The following is a 24,605-nucleotide window of genomic DNA, read 5'->3' as shown; positions in this document are numbered from 1 at the left end:
CAACCCTCCATATTCTTTAATATTGCACAGGGTGTTCAGCCTCCGGTTGTTCTCCCAGGAGCCTGTGCCTTGCCTGTTCAGCCAGGTATGCTCTCTGCATCTCTGCCATCCTCTGAGCAGCACGATGAGACTGCAAAGGACTGTTCTGTGCTTTTTGCAGCCTTTTCTGGCCATGTTTGTGAATTTCCCGTTTTTTCTGCTGCATCCCTCCTCAGAAACTCAGAGATGTCCCTTAATTCTGCAGATAATTTTAGATCCCTGATCTGCCAGAGGCCCTGGCAGAGGAAGGGCTCTGCCATCTGCTAGCCTGTCATACCTGAAGAGCCCTTTGCCTGTGTTTGGAATGAGGAGTTATTTTTGATGCTGGTTCTGACGTTAGCCATGGGTATTCCTGGAGTATTTCCAAGTTTTGTAAATGTCATTGTATCCCCTCCCTGTTTTGGTTGTTTGTTTTTGGTTTTGGTTTTTTTGTTTTTTCTATTTTGTTTCTGTGCTTATGTCACTCTGCTTTCCACCAGGTTGGACATGGAGAACATGTCTCGGAGTACCCTGTACAAGACTCCTATTTCCAGACTTACTGTCTCTGGCTGCCCTTGGAGCACTGTTGCCCCATTACAGTGAGCAGACGGCAACTCTAGTTAGGTGCTGTACCGAGCACGCAGTGTCACTGGTGTCTGTACAGCAGCACGGCAGAGCGCTACATCAGGTGAGTTATATACCAGTTCAGAGCCTGAACTGCTAACAGCTTTTGTTTCCAGCTTCAGTGGTGTAATTCATATATATCTGGTTTTTTTTAAGAGTAGTGCATTTCAGTTTGAATGACAGACACTTTAATACGTATCCCATGGTGCAGCTTTCGCTCCTGTGGGAATAAGAGTAGTGGTGTGAGTTAGCAGGAGGTCAGCTTTTACATCTGCTACAGTCTTCCTGAATGACCTTGGACAAGGCCTTTGATCTGTTTATGCCTGTCAGTCTTGCTATGTAAACGAGAGAGAAAGGAAAAGGAAACCCCGCCTTGGAGCCCTTACTTTTGTACAGTCAGAGAAGATGCTCCCTTGTGCAGAGATCAGCTTCTGCTGTGTTTGGACATAATGAAGTTCTGATCTCAGCAAGCTCTAGGAACCACTTACTGTAAATAATGCTAATAACAACACTAATGCTCTGTATACTTTGTAATACACCTGCACGAGGCAACATCTGTGTGTGTTTAGATAAGCTGTAAGCAGCAGTATTGGGGCTTTGCACTGGCTGCTGTGATCATACTGCAGTTATCTGCTGGTTCGTGTCTGTGACAGTAGGTATGGGCGTGAACACTGCTCTGTGTGCATTGCTGTCTCCGTATTTAGTGTCTGCTTTTGGCACTCTCATCTCTTTCATTTATGAATGAGTGGGTGAGGGAGGAGAGGGCTGGGCTGACTCCTTCGCAGTTGAACCATAAAGAGCACAGGAGCTGAAACACAATCTCCTCCTCCTCCTTCCCTATGCTGTTTCACTGACAGCCTTACTCACACTTGGGAGGAGGACAGCCTCACCAGCAGCCTAAGCAGCAGCTGGCAGAAGGGAAGTTTTGTGCTCTTCACACTGCAGTGTGCACTCTTTGCACAAACTCTGCTCACAGGTGAGTTCCATTTTTTATCTATTCATTCTTAAAAGTAAGTTAATTTTTGATCATTGAGGCAGGTTATACAAGGTTATGACCCCTGGAAAGGTGGCAGGACAGTTTTTTGGTTAGGTTGTTAAACTAAAATAATGACGCAGTCCAAGGACTCAACGAAAGCAACGTCCAAAAAAATGCACAACTTCAAAATTTATTTCCTTGGCAAGTCCCCATTAGTGGGAACTTTGAACAAAAGTTCTTTCAAAAAAACTTTCTTGAGTTCCACTTAGGCGCAAGGAGAGCTGAATGTTGAAGTTGTATTAATGAAAGGGAATTGTTAAGATAAACCAAGAAACTGTTTCATGTTTGCAGCGGGGAACCAGAGCAATAGCCAGTAGTCATTTTCAGAGAACTTAGTAGGACTGTATAAGTTGACTAAATAGAAGCTATTTTGAATGACTAATAAGTGATTTAAATACTTCATTTCCCCTGAGAACACAAGCCAAAATTTACGCCTAACAGGAAACTGCTAAACTACATATCTTGGGGTATGGGTGCCCGGTGTACACCTATGTAGATTTGTCTTTGTATCTCAAAAGCATGTCATTACTGTATTTTCCAAACAGTAAGCCACTTTTCTTGCTGCTGTACAGAACCTGACTTGGGAAACTTGAAAGGTGAAGGTTTGTTTAGTGAAACGAAATCCATTTGGTCAGAAATGAATCTTTTTTTTTTTTTTTTTTTAATAGGATTAAAAGTCTTTGTTCATTATTGTAGGTTGCTTGTGTTACAAGCACATTTTTCTGGTTCTTGACAGTCTTTGTAAAGCAACAAGAAAAATCAATCACTGAGCGATCAGCTTCATGTGTACATGAGGAGGGGAGCTGAAAAATAGAGAATTTAGAAAAATGTAACAGCTTTGTCCCACCCTTTTCTGTTCAGAACACACACAGATATTTATTAATAACAATTTAAGGAAACTTAACAGTGAGGCAAGAAAAAATAGCTACATGTAGGCTCATAAGACATGACACTGTCATTGAGAGCATTACGGGACTTTCTGAGCAGTCTGTTAATCAGCTCCCTCCGTGACTTTTTCCACATGAGCACCCTGTGTTCATGCCGGCTCCAGAAGAGTACGGTGTCTGACCACTTCTTCTTTCAAGTTGTCTTTAATCAAGAAGCCAGTAAGAAGTGAGTCAGTCCTGTGTATTTAGCACCCACTCCACCATTCCTGTTCTGAGGAAACAAAATTTTTTACTGTCCTTACCCCTATCCTTCCTGCATCCCCCTCTTATTGCTAGTATGTTGTTGTTCCCCTGTATCACGCTGCTTCTACACAGGCAATTGTAAGGTCTTTCTGTTATGTGGGGGAAGAGGCAGAAGGTAGCTGTTTCCAGCTCATTTTACGCTCGGTGCTGTACAGCTGTAATTTAGATGATAACATCGAAGGTACATCCCCAAAGTTTTAGGAGTGTTTCCGGGGTCTGGGGAGTACACTGAGAGAAAACGTTGCGTTTATAGGATGAGACCAGTATGATGTTCTGTGATAGCGGGGCACAGCCGGGTCGGGTGACAATGTCTATCTACATCACAGTGTTGCGATTTGAATATCACAGTTTTAAACGAAGAAAGATGCGGCAGTTCCAGTATCTCATTAAAAAAATGCATCTCACTTGACATCTGCAGTGAAATGTATTTACCTCACTTTGTGACTGGTGGACAAAAATTGACTCCCTTTGTTCTGGGACCTGAGGAGTGTAAGCAATCCTAGACAGTGGGAAAAGAGAGAAGGGAGATGTGGGAAAAGGAGAGAGAAGGGAGAAAATGAGTCCCAGCTGAACGAGGTGTACATAGGTGTCATCATAGTAGGTGCAATCAAATAGAGTGAGCCTGGGGGATGGCTGGTTCCTGAGGTTGGACAGACTGGAAACTTCTTACCTGTGGCTGAGCACAGTTGCATGGGGCCAGGTGTACAAAGGTGCGGGCGTTAATGTACGTTTTCCTGCCCTAACCAGCCCTGTGAATGTTGTCACTCAGATCAACCAGCTGATGCTGTAACTGCAAGTTCTCTTGGCATCCCGCTAAACAGCACATGGAGAAGAAAATCTTTTCCCTGCCAGTTTTTCTAGATCTGACCTGAGGGTGCATTTGTGTTGCCCTGGGGCTTCACTCCCACTGACTATTCTTGTGTCAGTGTGGGGATAACCAAAGAAAAAGTAATTTTGGACTCACGAGGACATTTATGCAACTTGCTAATTATTTGTAAGCGAAGAACTGTGGAAAGAGAACTCCAGACATGGTGGCCTGTAAGGCTCATTACCTTATAATTAGCTGAATGCCTCCGCTAAGAGGTTTGTTTTTCCTATAAAGCTTATTCTGAGTGGCTTTTAATGCTTGTTATGAATTATTCTGCCAGCTGAAGCATTTGCAGAGCTGCTGTCCCTGACAGCTGATGGCAATTGGTTTCGAAAAGACACAGAACAGCTTTAATGTTTAGAAGAAACTGGCCAATAATTTTAAGTAAAGGTATTAGTAATCAGCAGCAGCTAAGAACAACATTGCAGTTTATTCTCTGAAGGATTCATTCACTGTAATTCCTTTTTCTCCACTGGAAACCACACTCTGAACTCTGCTAATCTACTGGGTAGCAAAAAGAGAACTTTTTAGGCACTTCATCCGGAAGCTGTAGCTAATCTGTCTGAGAAAGAAAAAAGACTAAATAACAGGTCTAAAACACTCTGTTAGAGGGAAGTTGAGAAACAGGCTCACCTGAAAGTGTACTCTGTTCCTCTCTATGGAGCCCTCTTGCCAGAAATTGTTTCTGTGGCAACAAATTTGTTTCCAGCTGGGTTGTCTTGGAGTTTGATCTGGGGTTGCTTATGCTCAGATCTGTCACCGTGCCAGAGGTGAATAGAAATACAAAATTGGGCTGGTCTACAGGTAACGGAGAAGGCTCTCTACTGCTGTTACTGTTGCTCCACGATAGACATTTTCCTGACATTCTCCACTCAAAAATTGCTACGGACAGCTACTGCTGCTAGGATGAGCTGAGCCTCTCGTTTCTGAACATCGTTGCTTTATTCCACAAGCTTTCAAACTTCCTTTCTCTCATGTTGTTTGCTGCGGGTTGACAGTAAAGATGCACGAGCTTTGACGAGCGGTTAGATAACTAACAGAGGAAGGGGGAGATAAAAAATGAATGCATTACAAAAGCAAATGCAATCAAAGTATCAAACTTAAGTCACTTTAATGACACCTGAATAAAATGCTAAAATGGGCAACATCACTAGGGAAGAATGGAAATATTATTACAGAGATCTCTTGGTTTGGCTTTCTTATAACTCAATATTTTAGTAACAATTAGAATTTGATCATTTTATATCTGGAAACATTTTGTCTTCCATCTGCCAAAGGAAGAAGGAGAATTTTTACTCTGACGGATAATGATTTAGTGTCTACGCACATATCTAATTAGAGGATGTATCTGTTTTATGCTTCGCATTTAAGAAGTGATGAGACATAGCTTTCAAAAGTAGGAAGAGACTAGTACTTTTTTTAAAGTAGGAAGAGGCTTAAACTGAGATCCCTTAACTTATCGTGTCAGGACATTATTATCTGGAATTTGAGCTTGTGTCCAAATTTCAGAGGGGGTCTTACACCTCCACCCCAGAGCAGGACCCGGATTTCTGAACAGCTCTTGAGTTGGAATCCCACATCTCCTGTGCCAACTTTTCCATCTCCCACCCAAGAGCTCATCAGAACTTCCCTGTAATGACTATTTGATTCTTTCCCTTTTCTCTAGTCAGATGCGTGTTGGGAAGAGTGAACGGTTTACAGTAAGGTTGTTGCTTTTGCTCTGAGTTGCTTCTCTGGTACTATAAAAGAAGTTTTTCTTTCATTTCTGTAAGGTCATGGTTCTTCAACTATTTTTTCAATTTTTCTGTTGAATCTCTTTTATCCAGATTAATACCATTCTTGTGGGCAGGTCATTCCTCCCAATTTTCTTTAAAGGAAGACTAGAGAAGGGTCAGTCAGTTTTCAAGCATATGGATGGCTGAGTTCGTGCCTCCAGGCAGGATGCTGGGATTTGTCTCCCAGGAGAGAGGTGGCAAACCTGACGGGGCTCTGGCACAGGGGAAGCGGGCAGCCACTGCTTGTGCGGATGCCAGTGTCATCCAAAGGTGGGATGGAGAGGTGCTGGAAAGAACATTTAGGCTCTTAGGACACTGAAGTACAGGAATTCAGCAGCACTGTGCTGAGGAAGGCTTCGCACAGCATATGTAAGGCCAGACAGAGAGAGGCAGTTTCAAGGTATTACAAAGAAAATGGAGGAGGGAAGATGGGCTCATATACATTGGGAAATGTGGGCACTCAGGAGTAAGGGAAGGCCAGACTTTGTTTAAATCTTAATGAAAGCAAGACACTAGCACTCAAAATCATGTGAGTATTAGAAGAATTTTTTAAATGAAAACATGAAAATGAATTGAGGAAATGAAAATTCAGGAAATGAAAACATAAGCAAGCCTGCAGATACAGATGCCAGCACTTTGTTTAGAATGATTTATCCTTTGGGGACTAGGTTGCTGGAGTCCTGTATCCTCCAGTAAAAAAAAAAAAAAAAAAAAAAAGGTTTGAAGTTTTCAGTAGTCATCTAGGGAATGAGAGCAACAACGAAGGAAAGAGCACAGAGGAAAACCTGCAAGGCGCGGTGCTCCTACACAATCGTGAGAAGTCTGAGAAATAATGTTGGAGAACAAGCCTTACATGCGAATATTGACTTAGACTGACAGGAAACTTGGTTAACCTCCAAAAGGGAAACTGCAAAAAAGGAGAAAGCTTAATTAAAGGCAGCAAAAAGGGATATCTTAGAATAGTTATATCTCTATAGGCTAGATGGGGACTATTTGAAGACATGCACAAATGCATGTGCACACCCCCTGCCTCCAATGCTGTATCCAAGGGAGAAATACAGAAATACAGAACAGGGGGCAAAAAAACCTCAACCGAGTCTGAAAGGAAATGAGCACAGCTAAACAACAGTGCGTGGAAGGGCGGATGGTGTGCTAGACTAGAAAGAATTGGATCTAGAACAAAAACATGTTTGAAACACACAATGGGGATCAGTGTAAACCAGAAATACATAGTACAAAGGCACAAAAGAATTATTCCAGTTTCAAATGATGACAGTACACGCGATCTTACGTGCTTCAGTTGAACAGGCTTCTATCCTATGTCGAATTTCATCTCTTTGATTAAACTAAATCCAAACAGAAGAAAAAGAATAAAGTCAAAGGAAAATGAGGGGAGGAAGCAAAAACTCTCCAAAAACTGTAAACAGCTTTTCACTTTACCATGTCTTAAAACTTTTGCTGTACAAAATGAATCATATACTGAATCATAATATATGCAAAAAATAGCATTTAAAAGGGAGATGACTTTATTGAACGTATCATTATTTGCTGATGCATGGAATAATGAAAATGTTAACATTCTCCTTGAACAGGAGATGTGCTCAATCTCTTCAGACGCAGCTGAGTTTCAAACACATTTCAGTTAGACCTAGAAAGCAAAATTTTTCTCTCAGTCTTTGCTATTTGTTAAACGTTATTAGTCAAACATTGATTATTGATGACCCAAGCTACTGCTTGTCAGCACCACTGCAAAATCAGTTCTATCCACTGGACTGTCAGTAAGGAAGGCGCAAAAATTGTACAGACGGATGTTTGGTTGCTTTCCAAACTACTTTCGGTTAATGAGATAGTTCTGTTTGGAGGGCATGATGTGCTGATACTTGGGTTTAATTATACCTTGTTCTGTCTGGAGGCATTGGCATTATAAAAGATGCAAGCAGGAAGAGAATTTGGTCCCTGCTTTGGTCTCCAACTTGTTAGTTTTTGAACAAAAGTTTTCCCTTGTAACCAGTGAGTGATGCTGGGGAGGCTCGACAGAAGGGACTCCCTTGAGTGTTGTTGGCACCCCTCTCCCTTTCTGTGAGAGCATATGGGTACAGAGAGCAAGTTGTTCTCAATATACACATCGACTACGTCTGTATAGGGCCATAAGCATCTGGGCGAAGATACAGGCTAATATCTGACTGGCTCTGCCTGGCCTTGGTGCGTGGATGCTGACTGGTACAGGATGCTGGCAGTGTGCTGTGGCCCACCTGCTGCAAATGGGTGGCCCGTGCACAGAGGCTGCTGAGAAATCTGTGGGCTGTATGGCAGTGCCAGAGGTAGCGGGGCACGCTGGCAAACCAAGGAAGGCAAAAATCATTGAAATGCAATACATATATGACCTAAACCTTAAGTCACTGATTTCTATGCAAGACATCTGGCGTTGCCTGATGGACCACAGTGCTGGTGTCAGAGCAGGCTGCAGCATCAAAAGAGGCAGTAATACAGAGTTTGGGAAAATGAATCAGAGAGTGATTTTCCCCAAGGCTGTAGATGGTAAAATGAATCAGAACTCATTTAGTTCAGAAAGGTGAAGTTCCTATTTCTCAATCCCAGGCTACAACACAGTTGTTCCAGTCCTTGTTCCTTACTGGTAATATTGCATGTTGATCATGTCTTTTGTGGCTTCTAATCAGTAAGACCTGCATAATCATGGCTTTTCTTGCAATGTTGTTTTAAATGACGATCAGCGCACATGCTGAGGATTATAAGCAGTTCTGTTGTCTATGATTCATCATTGCTTACTTGCCTGCTGCCTGTGCAATAGAGACAGGACAGTGCTTTGGCTTCGGTGTCAAGGAGGGTTGTGGGGGAGAGGGAGGTTGAGTTGTGTGAGGTTTTAGTTGAGGGGAAAGGAAGATTTGGAGTTGTTCCCTGAGGAATACAGAGATTTGATATTTCTGCAGAAAGCGGTGTGATGTGTTTTCCTCCACCCACTGTCTTGCACTCACGCAAGTCATCCACGAAGCCTCAGAGCGATGTTCCCTGTGGGTAGGAGCTAGTCACAATAGCTCAGCAGTGAAGTATTTGGAGGGTCATGTCATCCACCTGGCTGATCTTTAACAGTGGGAAGGAGGGGGCAGATGAGGGTCATTTTTAAAAGCTTTGAGGCAACTATGGCATGACTAATTCCTGTTATGTGATTCACCTTCCTGATACCACTTGGACTGCTTTCCTGAAATTACACATTGTATAACCTTCTTATTACCATAAATAGGGATTTTCCAAAGTGTAGTTTCTTTTCATCACTTCCCTGTGCTCAGCCAGTTGTTCAGACCTTGCATTTGGCAAAAAGGCCCTAATCCTAGATAAAGAATAAGAAGTAGTCTGAGATATTGGACTAACTGTGCTTATTGTCTTATCTGCCTTCCTTACCCCTCATGTCAACTTGTCCTTCATATGTACAGGCCTCATGTAAGAAGTCCAAAGTCACAAAAACCTGAAATGAAATGGTACAGAAGCAGAACATGGATTTTTTGTATTAGTTTTTGTGCATGTGAAGTCATACAGATTTCACTTCAATATAGCTTTAATTTCCAGGGAAAAACTTTCAAAATGAAAAACATTTCATAAAAAATCATTGGAAAATGATGATTTGCTTCAAAACAAAATTTCTTTGTGGAAACTATTTTACTTTGTGTCAGATTTATACAATTTATTTCCATGCTATTGCATGTTGCTGAGAGGGATGAGTTGTGTCATGTCAACTGGCAAACAGTAGTGGAGAACAGAATGGAAAGGTCCTGAGAGCTCCCCAAACATTTCTTTGCCTTCAAGGGGCATCAGCTGAACCACTCTCAAGTTGTTTGCCAGACTTTAAGACCTTCTATGATGACAGCCCTACATCCCATGCACCATCTATCCCAGTGTTCCACTTGCCTTTGTTAGTGGAAAGTTTTTCATGGTGTTTAACCCAGCCTCTCTCATCTTTGCAACAATCTTTAACATGTCTGAAGGTTTTTCCTATGTTTGCCCTCAGTCTAGTCTTCTTTAGACTAAACAAGCCCAACTACCTCAGTCTTTGGCTTTGCTAGACCTCTGACCTTTCCCCTGCACTTCTCCTGACCACAGCCAGTGGATCTCAGAGGATCCATGCACCTCTGTAGAGTCTTACAGAGGTGCACAGGATGGAGGGGTAGTACCTACAGCCTACTGAGACATCCCAATGCGATGGGGGTGTGTGTGTGTGTGTGTTGTTCTATAAAAGGCTGTTGCTGACTTCAGTTCAGTATGTGACCCCTGGAACCCCCACATCCTTCCCAGTGTTCTACTGGAAAATAGGGTATGCTTTATTACTGACTTCTCGTATCATGTGGAATACGTAATATGTTGTACACAGCAGTTTGCACAGCAGGTAAGAAAGAAGCTGGATACTCGGTGCTCTAATTAAAATGACAAATGTGAGCCTAGGATGATAATCTCCTGGGTTATTCAGGGCATTTTTTTCTGAAATACTGACATTTTCCAAGAATGTAAATTTTGTGTTTCAGCAAGTCCTCGCTGTGACCTCTCCCAGTGTAGCCTACAGGGTAATGTGTTAATACAAGTTACTGGTGTGTGGTACTTAGCTCTTTTATGGCCATTCAGAAGTGCTCAGCTGCTTGCTTCCTAGGTAGGTTCCTGCTTAATTGCGAATGAGGTTTTTTGACTTATGAAGTGGGTTGAATATAGAACATTTAGGTTTGTGATCCATACTATTTCAGCTATTCCTTACGGAGCTTCATGATCTGTGGGCCAGGGCACTTGTAAGATTAAACTACATTACCATGTCATTACTGATGGGAAATGACCATTGGAACTACATTTAGAGGTCTAAATGAAATTGAGTTAATGACATGGCTAATACACATGGGCTATCTTCATTGGCTTCTAGCCGCATTGCATTCATCAGCCCGCACTGCTTATGTTAGGCTGCACAGGTCAAATTTCTCAGCTTGTGGTGATGTCCAATCTAGTGCTTTCAACAAGCATCAAATTTTCTATGAGAAAAAAAAAAAGATTAATGATTCAAGTATTTTACCATGAACCTGCTACTCAAATCCACATGATCAATTCCTAATGAAAAATTTACAATTGAGGGTATGAAACTCTCAACTATCCCACCACTGTGGGCCAGATGGTGTCTAAAGTTTTAGCGATGAAATATTTAACGTAACTAGCTTACTTCAGACTTCAGAGAAATTTGGTAAGCAGAAATGAAGAAGTTGGGACAAATTCCCAGGATACCAAAGTTCAAGCAAATGGAGTGATTTACCCAATGCTGTGAATAATTGCATGTCTGTGTTAGGGAAGACTGGACATCGGTGACTAATTAGTCTTTTGTTTATGTGGGTTCTGAAAAAATGTTGCCGGTTTCCTTCTTTGACAATAGGTTTGTAAGTGGAGTCATACAATAATGACTAAAGTAAAGTGATTCGTAATTTACAGAATACTTTTATGGTTTCCTCCCACTGAAACAGATACACACAGTAATAATTATTGTACACAGAGGTCCATGTTAGAAGGGTCCACTTGCAAGTTAACAAACACTGAATGGGTTGTGTATAGACCTAAATTAACTCCAGAAGGGAATTTGGTTTAAGGAGGAATTGAGTTTTTGCCTTTTTTTTTTTCCAATTTACGTAAGATGGTTTCAGAAGTTTAAAAAGATACAGTCCTTTTTTTACTGTGTGACTCCAGTAGGACTCTCTTGCAAAGAGAAGGACATACAGAGTTTGTTCTTCTAATGCAAAAAAAGCAGAGAGAAAAAAAAATGAAAGTAAGTATAGCGGAGAGGTAGCCTTTCTGCTTTACAAACAACAAAACCAGCAGAAGACAGAAACAAAACTCCTTGCAGCCAACTGCTCTTCACACAGAGGTTTGATAAAACCAAAATTTCTGTGCGCTTTCTGTTGTTAGTGACTTATAAGTTATACTCTTAGGGACCATGTACCTGTCTTTAAAGTGGTATATGTTTAATTCCAGATTCACTAAGAATGGTTTAGAAACGGATCCAATTAAAAAATACATGGTATGGTCATTAGAGAAATTAATCCCATGCCCTGAAAATGTACATTGATGGTGCACATAAAATGAGCTGCACTAAAAGAAGGTGAGCGTCAAGGTCAAGTACACTGGGGTCAGGAATCAGAAATCTTAAGGTCTCTACTGCAACCTAATTTTTAGCCCACTTGCATATTTAAACCAGACTATGACCTTTAATGGGTAGAATCATTATTTCTACTGGACTTTTGTCTCACTATGACCCATGCCAACTCTATCTGAGCTCAACAAAACCAGTGCCCTGCTGAGATGCTTGAGCCAAATCTGAGCACCTTTCTTGTAGAAACATAATGCAGTAGACTGGAATTACCTTAGTTTTCTTCCTGCACCCTTTTTCTTTGATCTGCCAGGCCAAGTATCACACGGCTGCAGCGTTGCTGTTTCTGGTCCCTGAAATAACAGTCAGTGCTGGCTTTGCATATATCTCCATGGCTTTGCATTGTGCCCCTAAGAGTAGCTGTGTAATATGTTGCCTTGTCCGAAGTGATGAACAAGGATAAAATATCTTATTCACTAGAATTGTTTCCACCTCTGATAAATGTGCCTATCATCTATTTGTTTGTTTTATCTACAGCAGTCATTGGTAGGACATTTGAGTGCTTCACAAGCATAATCAACTTACCTTCAGGAAACTCCTGTCTGTAAGGGAATACAATTTTGAATTTGTGAAGACAGAGAAATGGGGATTATATAGTTTGGTTGCCCAAAATATTTGGACTTTTTCTAATTTGCCTGTGTATCTCTTGGAGTACAAAAGGTTCCAGAGACTTTACCAGTGATGAGTAGAGAGGACACGTGACATTGTGCCCTACTGCATCCCAGTGTAATTCTCTTCTTCTCAGAAGTAACAGAGTGAACCTAAGTGCATTGTTATCCATCCTGCTGCATAGCCAGATATTCCTCATTGCATACTGACAATCTGATTTTTTTTCTTTCTAAGCATAGTAATTTTGCATTTGCCCTCAATGGATTTTGTTTTGTTTTCAGACCCAGATCATCTTAAATCCTGTTTGTGTTATATATTCCTTCACAAGTCAGTGTCATTTGCTGATTTATTAAGTGCATTTTCTATCCCTTTCTGAATGGGATAGAAATTATGAAATTATGAATAGATGAAAATACTGACTAGCATCCTGAAAAGGGCAGATTGTTACACGCTCGACTCAGTCCATCATTCCAGATGGCTGGTGGCTGCTTTTTGAGCATGGTTGTGTAACACGTTCAGCAGTACCTAATGCCTTTACAATTTCCCAGGTGTTAATGGGAATGTACATTGGCATGTGTCCAAAGTCTTCATAAAATGAAGATGTATTACACTTGTTGCTTCCTGCCTAGCTCTTCAGCCGTGTACCTCATTAAAGATGGAAATGAGATTGGTCTGACACTACCGTTTCCTGTGGAATGTTTGTGTCACTTGTTGCAGCAGCATCTCTAAAGCAGCCTTCCAAGCTGTTTGGCTGCAATGCTGCTGCCCTTGCTGCCTCTGTGTCTTCCCCCCCTGTTCTTTCCCTGGCTTTCATGAGCCCTGAAATGCAGCTGCTGACTCTATTCCCCCTCAAGTCCTGCCTTCCCCCTCTGCACCAATAGCCCTGGTGCATGGGGGCTCTGTGTGAGAAAGGAATTGTTCAGGTATCACGGGAACTGAAAGCTGTTGAGAAGGAGGATTTCATGTCTGATATCAGGCTGAAGAGGCTATGAGGACAGGGATGGCACTGAGCTGTGGCAGGTGGGGACCTGGGGTACTGACATGACTGGGATGATATTTGGGTGTGATGCTGTGTGGGGCAGGACTGACCATTGGCAGGGAGGGGAGGCAACAGGTTCATGGATTAATCGGGGGAGATGAGACCAGCTTCCACGACTGTCCTTTATCCCTTCCAGCTCTCCTTGGCTTTCTGCTCACTGGAGCAGCAACAGGATCTGCAGCCTGATAAGGCTGCACAATGCAGGGAAAATAGGACCCATCCATGCCTGCGCCAGTCTTCCTACAGAAAGCAGTTAGGACTGAGGCTGGAGCTTCTCCCATCTTTTCGAGGCAGAGTGTGAAGTAAGTGCAGCTGCCAACCCCAGCCCAGCTTCATCTTCTCTGGAAGTATGGCAGGACTCCCTTGGGGTGAGTCTCCACAGCTGTGAGTCACTTCTGTAAGTGCATGGATACATGTATTGATTGTCTGATGACTTGTTCTGGTTGAAGCTCGGCTGACTGGTATATAATTCTCCAACTACTCTTTTCACAAGACAGGTGTTATGCCTGTTTTACCCCAATCCACCATAATTTCTGAAACATCATCCGCAATAGTTCACAAATTGCTTTAGCTAATTCCCTCGGAGCTCACATAGACTTTCAAAATATCTGTTAGCCTTTGCTTATCTATGTTTTCTATGCCCCCATCCTACTGTTAAAAACATTTTGGCAGATGCTGGGTCACAATTTTGGTTCTAAACATTGAAATAAAAAATAACAGCAAATATTTCAGCTATGTTTAGATCTATAATTTGTGCTTATGCCTCATACGTGCTTGTCTTTCTTTACCCTTCCTTTTCTTGTGTGTTAACAGAATCATGCTTCATTGCCTTTTATGGCTCTTTCTACTTGTGACACTTTTAGAATCATAGAATAGTTTTGGTTGGAAGGGCCCTTTAAAAGTCATCTAGTTCAACGCCCCCTGCAATGAGCAGGGACAGCTTCAGCTAGATCAGGCTGCTCAGAGCCCCGTCCAACCTGACTCTGAATGTTTCCAGGGATGGGGCATCTACCACCTCTCTGAGCAACCTGTGCCAGTGTTTCATCACCCTCACCATAAAAAATTCCTTCCTTATATCTAGTCTGAATCTACCCTCCTTTAGTTTAAAACCATTACCCCTTGCTGTATCGCAACAGGCCCTACTAAAAAGTCTGTCCCCATCTTTCCTATAAGCTCCCTTTAAGTGTTGAAAGGGTGTAATGAGGTCTCCCCGGAGCCTTCTCTTCTCCAGGCTGAACAACCCCAACTCTTCCAGCCTTCCTTCACAGCAGAGGTGTTCCATCCCTCTGACCATTTTTGTGGCCCTCCTCTGGACCTGCTCCAACAGGTCCATGTCTTTTACATCATAATTCTTCTGAATGAATCCAAGCATCATTGTGCCATTTCCTCATACTCAGTCACGCACCCCGATTTCCACTTTCTTCTACGTTTTTTTTTCAAACCTGCTCTAAGGTTATTAGCCAGTTTCTGCCCATTTTATATTGTTTGACCGGTCCCTAGTCCCTTCTGCTGATCATCGCTTCCCAGTCTCTTTACCTGACCTTATTCTTCCAAGCTTTGTGAACCAGGATCAAACCAAGCTGACAAACTCTCAAGTGCTGGGGGAAGCTTAGTGCGTGAATTTAAGGGCTGGTGTTTGTGTAGGTAATGATCTGAACCAAATCCTACACTGAAACAACCTCAGGTTTCTGGTTCCAAGATATGCGGCACAGTTGAAGTTCTGCTATGACAGCCAAGTGACTCAGGCCTGTCTGCGGTGTATGACAGGTGCAGGGACAGATTAAACAGCAAGAGAGCTACTGTCACATAAAGGCACATGACCATCTTACGCTCCCTGTTCATGGAAACGAGTGCTTTGCGGATGAGACCAGCTGCATGCACGAATTTTGCAAATTCCTACAAGGAAGTCCTTTGGCGTAGTCCCATTTGTCTTTGCTAAAAATGTGTAGGTCTAATTGCAGACAGATTTCTTACGAGGAAAATTGTAGCAATGTTCACTGAAACCGAAAAAACCCTCCCAGGCTGCGTGCTAGTACTTGGTCCGAGCTGCAGAGGCCGGTGTTGCAAGTGGCTCCGAGCTATTTCCTGTGCCGTCGCCAGCAGACAGCGCTTACCACGCGAGCTGCTCCGTGGCTCACAGTGCAGGAGGGAGTCATGTTTTTGTCAACAGTTAAGGCACAAAGGAGCTGGGAAAGAAAAGAACCTGTTGTTGAACTATCCAGTGAGTAATGAAAGTTGGCTCGTTTAAACTGAGAACTGAGGCTCTCTGAAGCCCAGGGATCCTTGGCTTTATTTTTAATCCAGGAACAAGAGAATTGTTTGGAGCTCATGTAGATGGCAAGAGTCTTCTAGTTTGTTTCCAAGGCTTGGGCTCAGATGGGTATCATCTAAAAGATGTGGGCATATATGAGAGAGAAATATTGCCTGGAAATGTCTGCAGACTCATGATACTGAAGGTGTTACCTAAACTACGCTCTAAAAAACTCACACAGCTGCACTATTTCCATATTAAAGCTGTCTAAAAGGAATGCCTGTGTGTTCCTGCTTGTAACTGCTTTCAGCTTTGTGATTTTCTGCACCCCAGATGTTTTCCATACAACAACTTGTTTCATTTTTCTCCTCCCCCTACCCCGCCGAGGCCAGTAAGTAAGGAGGGAGCTATTCGTCTTTTCTCTCCCATACCCTGCATCACCTTTCCTTCAGTTTCTACTTTTCCAGACAGCTTGTAAGGTATTGTGCATTATGTTCTTAATAACAGGGTGAGCTTTTCCGCAGCCATTTGTTTAACACTGCCATTGCAGTGCTTTGATACCAGGTTAGTTGAAAAATCATACAGTTTCACTCCCTGGCCGGTGCAGAGCTATGTTTAGTATACTTGGTGCCGGGGGAAAGGTGGACTACCTTCATATTTCTCATTTGGCTGCTGAGCCTGTTACTAGCCAGGCACAAGGCATCAGAGGGCACAAAGATGTCCCAGAGTCTACACACTGAGGAGGCTGAAACGAGGGAAGGATTTCCTGGCTCGCTGCTGCCACTGACCAGAAGAGCAGTATAAGACAGCTATTGCACAAGCAAGAATCTGGACCTTTGTTTTTCATCCCCATCTTTGAAATCGGGGAGGGTTTGTTAGCACAAGGCAAAGAGATTCATAGCAGCCAGCCTTCTCTTCCTGCCCCCTGAAACAGCCTGCTCCAGAGCTTCCTCTGGGAGCAGGAAAAGTTGCTGTAATTGTAAGTGTATCTTATATTAGCATAATGTCATATCAATAAGACTTTTGCTGTCTCCTTCACATTCTGCATTCTGGCAAGACTTTTAAGCTAAACAGAAATGATTTTTTACAATCATGTTCTCCATGACATAAACATAATTTAATAAAAACATTTTGAGTTTTTAGAGGAAAAGAAACATCCTCAAAAAACAGTGCAACTCTAGAGTACATCTGCTTTTTCTCATACTGTGATCCATGTTGACTCACTGGGTAACACTGAATGAAACTCAGCACTGTTGAACTATGCTAGACATACAAAGACAGTTTTGACTTTTCAAAATTGTTGACAGCTTTTGAATGACTATTTCGCCTCATCAGCAGGATGGGCACCGACTGAACACTTTTAGTTGGTAGATTAGATGATAGATCCTAGATTTTTAGGCATTTTACACCATAACTAGGTGTGCCAATCATCCTGTGCAGGCAAACTCTTACATGTAAAAGTCGCCAAATTATTATACAGAAATGAAATGGTATAAAATACAAACTCAAACTTGACCTGGAGCTCTGGATTGGAAAAGGTGGAGTGGGGCAAGTACATTATCAAACCCGCCTTGGCAAAGATTCTGTGCGCTGTCCTTGCGGGTGTGGAGCCAGGTCTCCTGCAGACAGAAGAGCCGCATGATGGTTATGAAGCCGTTGAGAAACTGGATAGTATTACAGGAGAGCTAATGGCTCCTAAGTAACAGTCCTTTGGGAAATTTGTACATAAGTTTAGTGATTCATTTCTGCTGTACACATCTGTGCTGCTAACATTATCATCGTTATTCTGTGGGAAGGTTATGGCAGTCTCTCGGAGCAAACTTCAAACTGAACCATAGGTAACTGCGACTGGGTCCCTTAAGCAGCGTTTCTCCTGCTGTGCTTGATTTATCCGTTATAACTATTGTGCCACCCACAGTGGAGGGTGTGAGTCTCTTAACCCCCAAAGGTGCTGTGTGAGAGTGAGAGGAGGAGAGCAGAGCTTGCGCTGTGCTAGACTTGACCAGTCTTTCACACAAGTTGCACTGAACAATGAAGTTAGAAGTTTTGAGAGAGAGGAGCTTATGTTGGCCTGTTGTTTCATGACTGAAGGTATCGTCTGAGATCCCCAAGAATACTTCCACCAAAACTGGGGCTGATGTTGTGTCTGTTGGTAAGAAAGAGAGGAAAAGCAAAGGAATGAAAAACACATTCCAATTCTTAAATATTTACACGTGTCCTTAAGTTTGCTGTGATTTCTGTGGGACTGTGCTACACTGGTTGAAGTTAAACACTGAAAGTCTTTGCAGGTTTGGTCATTTATTTCAGCCAGGCAATTCTTTTCTTGCCCAAAGGAGGTGATTTTCTTTTCAGTTTTTACAGGAGTAAAGCCCACCACTATTTAAAAAAACATTTATTAAAAAAAATTATTGGACAGTAACGTCCTCAAATGCTGCAGCTGACAGTCATTTTACTGTAGCATTGTCATGTTTTCATAAGGGTTGCCTCAGAAAAAAACTGTATGTTCCTAGACAGGTCAAAAGATGATGGCAAAAATATAAATTAGGATAGTAAACAGGAAAAAGCAACAAGGCCTTATCTTTGTCCCTCATAGTGCTGTCGTCTTTTGAATCCATATCGACTTGAAGCTGTAGGAAGAGTACGCAAACTGTTCACCTTACAGAAGTATACACTACAACCTTGCGTTTTCTGGGAAGAGATTGAAAGAAATACAGTCTCGCTGTTCTGCATCATCAGGTAAAACATACAGCCCCTTCAGACTGGGCACAGCTTGCCCCGCTGTTTTCCAGTGCTGAGCATTTGTGCCAATGTGAATATATCACGTGAAGTGATAAAATGCTGAATGTGATACTTCGTTTAGTCTAGGGTTTAATCACCGTGAGCTGGCTCAAGGCTGAATGCTTGTCCTAGTTGAACCGAGTGCTAACCTGTTGTCAGCAGTTATTTTTATGTTTCTTAAATAGTAATAGTATAGTATAGGAATGCCTTGTATGGGTATGTGCTTGGATTACAGAAGATTCTTCAGGTGAAAACAATTATATTCATATTCAATGAAGATGAAAAGCAAAGACACAAATGTATAGATAGTAACAGTAAATGAGTGTTTTTGAGAGTTGATGGCAAATATGGTTATCTGTAGTAGCATATCCTGTAGGACTGAGACCATGGGGATACCTCGTACCAGATTTTTACAGTGTCCTTCCAACAGAGAAAGACAGCTTGCTTTCAAGATTGTGCTTACAAGTAACTGTAAGAGAGACTGCTAAAAATTCAATTTTTTTTCATCCTGATGGGTTGAACTGCATATTCCATGGTATCTTTTACCTAAAGGGAATTTAAGAAATTAAAAATCAACCATTTTGTGCACCCTGCATCCTCTAAGGAAGTCTGAGTGGACTGCTGGTTTGCCAGAGACATTTTTTCCATCTTGGACAAATCAGATTACTGCTTTTGTGCCTCATCTATAAAACAGAGATGATATTTCTTCACTTTTTAGATATTCATAAAGCTGAAGAGACAAATGTTTGTAAAGTGTTTTGGAATTCTTGGACACAAAATTTTCTGTACTAGGACTTACTCATATGAATCGTGATTTCCCAGACAGGCTTTATCATCTATCAAAAACTATAAGAAAATTTAGGGCTAGGAAAAGGCAGCTTACTGAAAACTGTACTATCTCTTTGACAATCATATCCCTTCTGAAGATTTTCATGTGTTTTACCTTCAGGTTATTAACATCCTGCAGCAAGTCATCACTTCAGCCTAAAGGTTTTGTGGAAGAAATAAGCAATACATGAAACTGGATGAAATTAAATTTTACATCCATTCATTCGGGACCCTGATGAGTGATATACAGGGAGACATAGAAGATGGTGAAATTCACAGAGAATGCAACTGAGAACTGCACCATTAATCATGATATCCACCAGGCCTTATCCCCTGTGGTATACATATTTGTATTTATACTAGGCTTGCCAGCTAACTGCCTGTCACTGTACTATGGGTACTTACAGATCAAGGCTAAAAACGAACTGGGTATCTACCTTTGCAATTTGACTATAGCAGACCTGCTCTACATATTTTCTTTGCCTTTTTGGCTTCAGTATGTTTTACAGCATGACAATTGGACCTACAATGAGCTGCTGTGCAAAATTTGTGGCATCCTCTTGTATGAGAATATCTATATCAGTGTGGGCTTCCTCTGCTGCATCTCCATTGACCGCTATCTCGCAGTAGTGTACCCTTTTCGGTTTCAACGGTTTCGGACAATGAAGGCTGCTGCGATTGTGAGCGTTGTTATCTGGACCAAAGAAATACTGACATGCTGCTTTGTCTTTAAGCACGGGGAGATCAGTATGGATGCTGAGAGCCACATGGTATGCTTCGAGCATTACCCCATCAAAGAATGGGAGCATAATGTCAATTACTACCGCTTCTCTGCTGGCTTTCTTTTCCCCTTCTTTCTGCTGGCCTTCTCTTACTGTGGGATTTTACGAGTTGTCCACAAGAGTCACGGCACTCAAAAGAAGAAGAAAATCCAAATTGAACGACTGGTTTCAAGCACTGTTTTAATTTTTTTAGTTTGCTTTGGACCATACCACATCCTACTTGTGATTCGCAGCTTGTTGGAGAACAACTGCTCATTTGCTGAGAAAATATTTAATATTTACCATGTTTCTCTCCTGTTGACTACTTTTAATTGTGTTGCTGATCCAGTATTGTACTGTTTTTCCAGTGAAAGCACTTACCAGAACTTTGCCAAGATGCGAGACTCTTGTTTAACCTTTTTAGGGTGTCTGAAGACTGAGACGAAGGAATCCTATCTGCTGAATGCTCCAGAAACTCCCAACAGGCCACAGCATAAGCAACAGCCAGAGTTATTACAAAAATCACGTGATAGTACTGGAATGAAGGACTCCTCCACAACTGACATGGGCAGCCTGTAGCATTCATCAAAAAAGGACATTAATCTAAAATCTGCAGCTATGGCTGTGTTTGTGTATTCATCTGGTTTATCCATGTATTATGACTGTGTTACCTCCCAAAGACTTATTAGCAGTGCAGTAGGGTGAAGTTGTCTCTGGAGGTGCTTGGACCTTGGCAATAGTGAGGAAAGCGCACGCTAAGTCAGTTCAGTTACAATTACGTGTCTGTTGTCATTGTGGTACTGCTCAAAACCTGTTGTCTTGTTGACTGCATTGACTAGAATAAGCTAGTACTCATGGCGTGTGGTTCTGTTGGATTTGTCTTTAACTGCTTTCTGTTTGCCCCTGTAGCATCTAGAGAAAGTAATTGCTACAAGCTGTCATCATCTGTTGAAAAGGTTGGAGACAGAACAAATTAGATGTCCCCATATGTACTTTTAAAAAGAAAAAAAAATTGCATTTCTGCAACGTTTCTGTAACTCTCTGAAATAACTTCTCCTTCAGCCAGTTTCGAGGCCTGCAGAGACCGTGCCAGAACCAACCTCCTAAAACAACCAGTCCAATAACGTGAGATGTTCTGGGAGAACATGCACAAGTAACTCAGCATCCACTGAGACCTTCAGTCTGTTGATTGACTGTCAAATCTCAGACTGTTGAACCTCATCATAAGGCTCCCATTGACTTCCAGAGGTACGAGATCAATCTCTTGGCTCTGATGGGGATAAATAATTTGGTCTGTTGACTTGGAAAAGAACAGGAGCTTGGTAGTATGTGAGGTGCTTTGAACCCATGTGCTTCTCTGAGTCACTGTGTTCAAAGACAAATTTAGTTACATCTAAATTCTACTAAACCTTGCTAAGGTTTGGATTGCGTCCTTCGCAATTTGTGCGTCTTGTCCAGCATAGACAATGCAGGCAATTAACTAACAATGCATTTGTCAGGGAAACTGTTAAATGGATTCTATTTAAACTCTGTTGTCTCCCACAGATACCACAGCTTAGGGTTTGGTCATTGTTCAGTAAATACTGTATCAGAAATATGATGTATGCAAGATCTACATTTCCCGACTTAGAGAGAAATGAAATACAGGAATAAATGGAGATAATGGCAGGTAAAGATGTGGGAGTTGTGCTTTATAGCATTGTTTCTACCACCATCTCCTCTCTAGGTTTTTTTTTTTTCTTTATTATACTAACGAATCCTGTATGATTCTACTTTGTGATCTGCTCATCATACCTTCTTGTATCTGTAACTGTTACACCATGAATATTGCCTTGGCCTTTCACTTCTCTGGTTTCAAACCTTTCCTGAAACACCTCTCTCTCTGCAACCTGGAGCTGATAACTTCCAGCAGTTATAATGAGTTTTGTTTCTTTTTTTTTTTTTTAAATGTCAAAAGATTCCCTAGACAGATGGTCTACTCCTGGTGTCTGAAGTACGTCATTGTAACACGGCCTTGCTTGTCATCAGTTTCTAAAAGGCAATATAGGATAACAGTTGTCTGGAAACCACCTTGAGAGTGCAATAGTAGAAATAATTAGGGGACGTGTTTAATAAAGAATGTTTTTATTATATTCTTCCTATATTTGTTCACTCTGTGTTTGAAATAACTGTCTTATGGCTTTGGCCCACAGTTTCTATTTGTGAGACTACAGATCCTCTCCTCCCTCCTCTTGCAGGAAGGATTCATGTCCACACTCCCAGGAGGGGATTAGGTTTGCTTATGTTAACATTTGGTTTGTTTAATTATTTTACATTTCTTTATACTTAGACCACTCACCAAGCTGGATTAATTACCTCATACATGCATTTTTTTCTTCTGACTATTAGTGCTGTTTAGCTTCACTTTCTCCTAATCTTTAATCTTCTCTGTTTCTACCAAGGGGGTCGTCAGGCAGGGACTGCTGACTGCCGCAACGCCGTGCTTGTATGTTGTTAAGCACTGAGCCAACTACTCGGACTCCTGTGACCTGGCAGGCTGTAAGACACACACGTGGTTTGTTCTGGGATGAAATATTTGTTGTTCTGTTTATGCTTTACTCCTTTACAGTTACCCATGTTGTTTAAATTAGACAGCTGGAACACAGAGCATGCCATATTACATCGAATTGTCATCTGAGAGATTAAGGCTTATTTGAGTTGGTAATTTGATGTGGTCAGCTTTTGGTCAGCTGCTGCAGTTTAAAATCAGATGGAAACTTGTGTCACAGAGTTCAGCATTCTGTTACAGTTCTCAACATTTAACCTGCTAACCCACAAGAGAAGGGAAGGATTTTTTTTTTTCCTTTTGAAGTCAGTATTTTATCAATTCTTTCTATATTGTAACTGTTAGGCTTAGGCTGCAGAACTGTAACCAATAGGGGAGGAAGGTAACTCTCAGTCAGAGCTTCTCTTTCCATCTCAGCCAGAACATAGCCAATCAAGGGTCCTGCTATGGTTGCTAGAGAAATGCTACACGTTGCTATTGGATTAAATACAGTGCTTGGGACTGCACACGAGAAGGGATTTAAAAAAAAAATTAGAGAAAAAGACAAATAAATTATTATGGTTTATATTTCTTAATGAAATCTGACTGTTAAAACTTGTATTTTAGGGAAAAAGAGCAAGAGCTTACTAAATGAAGGGTTTTTTTTTGACAAAAGTTAGTGTTTGGAAAGAATAATATACATTGTGCCTGTTAGTATAGTATGTCAGTAAGCTACCGAGCACATAGCACACAGAGAAGGAAATCAGTGGCCTCTTTTCCCAAACAGACATTTTTAAACGATGCCAATTTCATTTTGTGAGATGTGAGCATATGCCATCCTGCAGGGTTACAGGCTTTGGTAAAAAGCTCAAGCATTCCTATGAAATATTTTACTTAATAGTTATAGTTTGGAGAGTTTGGAGACTTGTAAAGGAGCCATTTTCCAATTGTGAAACTTCAGAGATAGTTTCACTGCAACGTCCTTCAAGAAGGCTTTAAATAAAATGAATCTAAAAACATGACTGATCCATAAAATAAACGTTGGGAGGTTTGGTGAATCTGAATGTCTAGCAGCAAGTCTGGCGTTAAGATTTCTTTCTCTCACATGTGTTCAACTGTTTTAAGTCTTTAAAGGCTGTGTATCCTCAAGGACTTCAGAAGATTAATGTTCAAAGTATGCTGGTGTTTGTGGTACACGCTGATTTTTCTCATTCTCAAAAAGTTATGTGTTTGTCTTACATAAGAGAAGGAAAATAAAACTCACCTGCCAGAAAGAAAAGCAGATACAAGGTGTTGCTGGCTTCTGGAAGTCCACTGTCCTTTGGAAAAAGCAGTGGCTAAACACAACTGCCATTCTCATCCTGTTAAAGCACGATGGTTTGGTGCCCGCCTTTTGTAGCATTATAATCATTTTATGACAGCTAAAGCATCAGTGCCTGAGAGGTGCAGTGTCAAATATACCCTGTCCCCTCTGTTGGAGGGCTGACAACTAGCAGAACTTCAGCCCTGACGCTCTTCTGGAGTTAAAGTAAAATCACAGCTTTAAATGACAAAAGTCAGGCACAATTCACAACAATTTGTCATGTACTGGTTTGGCGTTAATAGGCCTTCGAGATGTAATTTAATTTTGCTTCACTTAGTCTCATCAGGAGCTGAATTTCTATAACTAGAATTCATCTAAATGTTCATTTACATAATTGTATTTCATACTGAATGCAAATGTTTTTTAATTTCTAATCATGCTTTAATTTCTAAGCATTAATTTTTAATCGCTATTTACATATTTAATTCATTTATTCTGAACAACAGGATACCCTGAAATGTCTACCACCTTTCTGTATTACCCAGAAAGGGACAAAACATATAAATGGCAAACAACTAACACGAAGGAGGCAAATGGTATAGCCCACCCTTTACAGGGACGGTCTGCAACGCTGCCCTTATTTTCATCAGCTCAGTTAAACCTCTCCCCTTATCTCCTCACACTTCCACAAACTATCCACCACCGTAAGAAGGCAGTGTTAGAGGGGCTACAGGAGGTGTGCAAAGGAGCTGTACTTAACTACTTTTAGTATTTTCACTACTCTAACCCTTACTGGCTTGTTTTGTTTTGAATCTCTCCC

At 41.5% G+C, this 24,605-nt stretch overlaps 1 protein-coding gene across 5 annotated transcripts; it reads left to right on the top strand.

The window, feature by feature from the left end:
- The first annotated feature begins 65 nt into the window (after positions 1-65).
- On the top strand, positions 66-24,582 carry GPR68 (G protein-coupled receptor 68). Of its 5 annotated transcripts, none has more exons than XR_015702286.1 (6): positions 66-85; positions 519-706; positions 1,500-1,618; positions 18,185-18,327; positions 19,319-21,206; positions 22,400-24,582. XR_015702286.1 is itself a non-coding variant. In XM_087747518.1 (5 exons), the coding sequence occupies exon 5, from the start codon at positions 19,461-19,463 to the stop codon at positions 20,535-20,537; it is 1,077 nt and encodes a 358-aa protein (XP_087603644.1). In that variant the 5' UTR covers positions 66-85; positions 519-706; positions 1,500-1,618; positions 18,185-18,327; positions 19,319-19,460; the 3' UTR covers positions 20,538-24,582. The 5 variants fall into 5 exon arrangements, 3 of the variants coding, with proteins under 3 accessions (XP_087603644.1, XP_087603645.1, XP_087603646.1); XR_015702285.1 differs by having other exon boundaries at positions 19,319-21,627; XM_087747518.1 differs by having other exon boundaries at positions 19,319-24,582.
- The last annotated feature ends 23 nt before the right edge of the window (positions 24,583-24,605 follow it).

The sequence above is a fragment of the Nipponia nippon genome, unplaced genomic scaffold (assembly GCF_047370975.1).
Source record: "Nipponia nippon isolate SJK-2023a ecotype South Korea unplaced genomic scaffold, ASM4737097v1 scaffold_11, whole genome shotgun sequence".
NCBI classification, from domain to species: Eukaryota; Metazoa; Chordata; class Aves; order Pelecaniformes; family Threskiornithidae; genus Nipponia; species Nipponia nippon.
The sequence above is the reverse complement of the archived record's forward strand: the minus strand, read 5'-3'. Positions and strand labels throughout refer to the sequence as shown.

Coding starts and splice junctions, on each gene's coding strand:
- GPR68 (XM_087747518.1), top strand. CDS start 19,461: ATGGTGAAATTCACAGAGAATGCAACTGAGAACTGCACCATTAATCAT.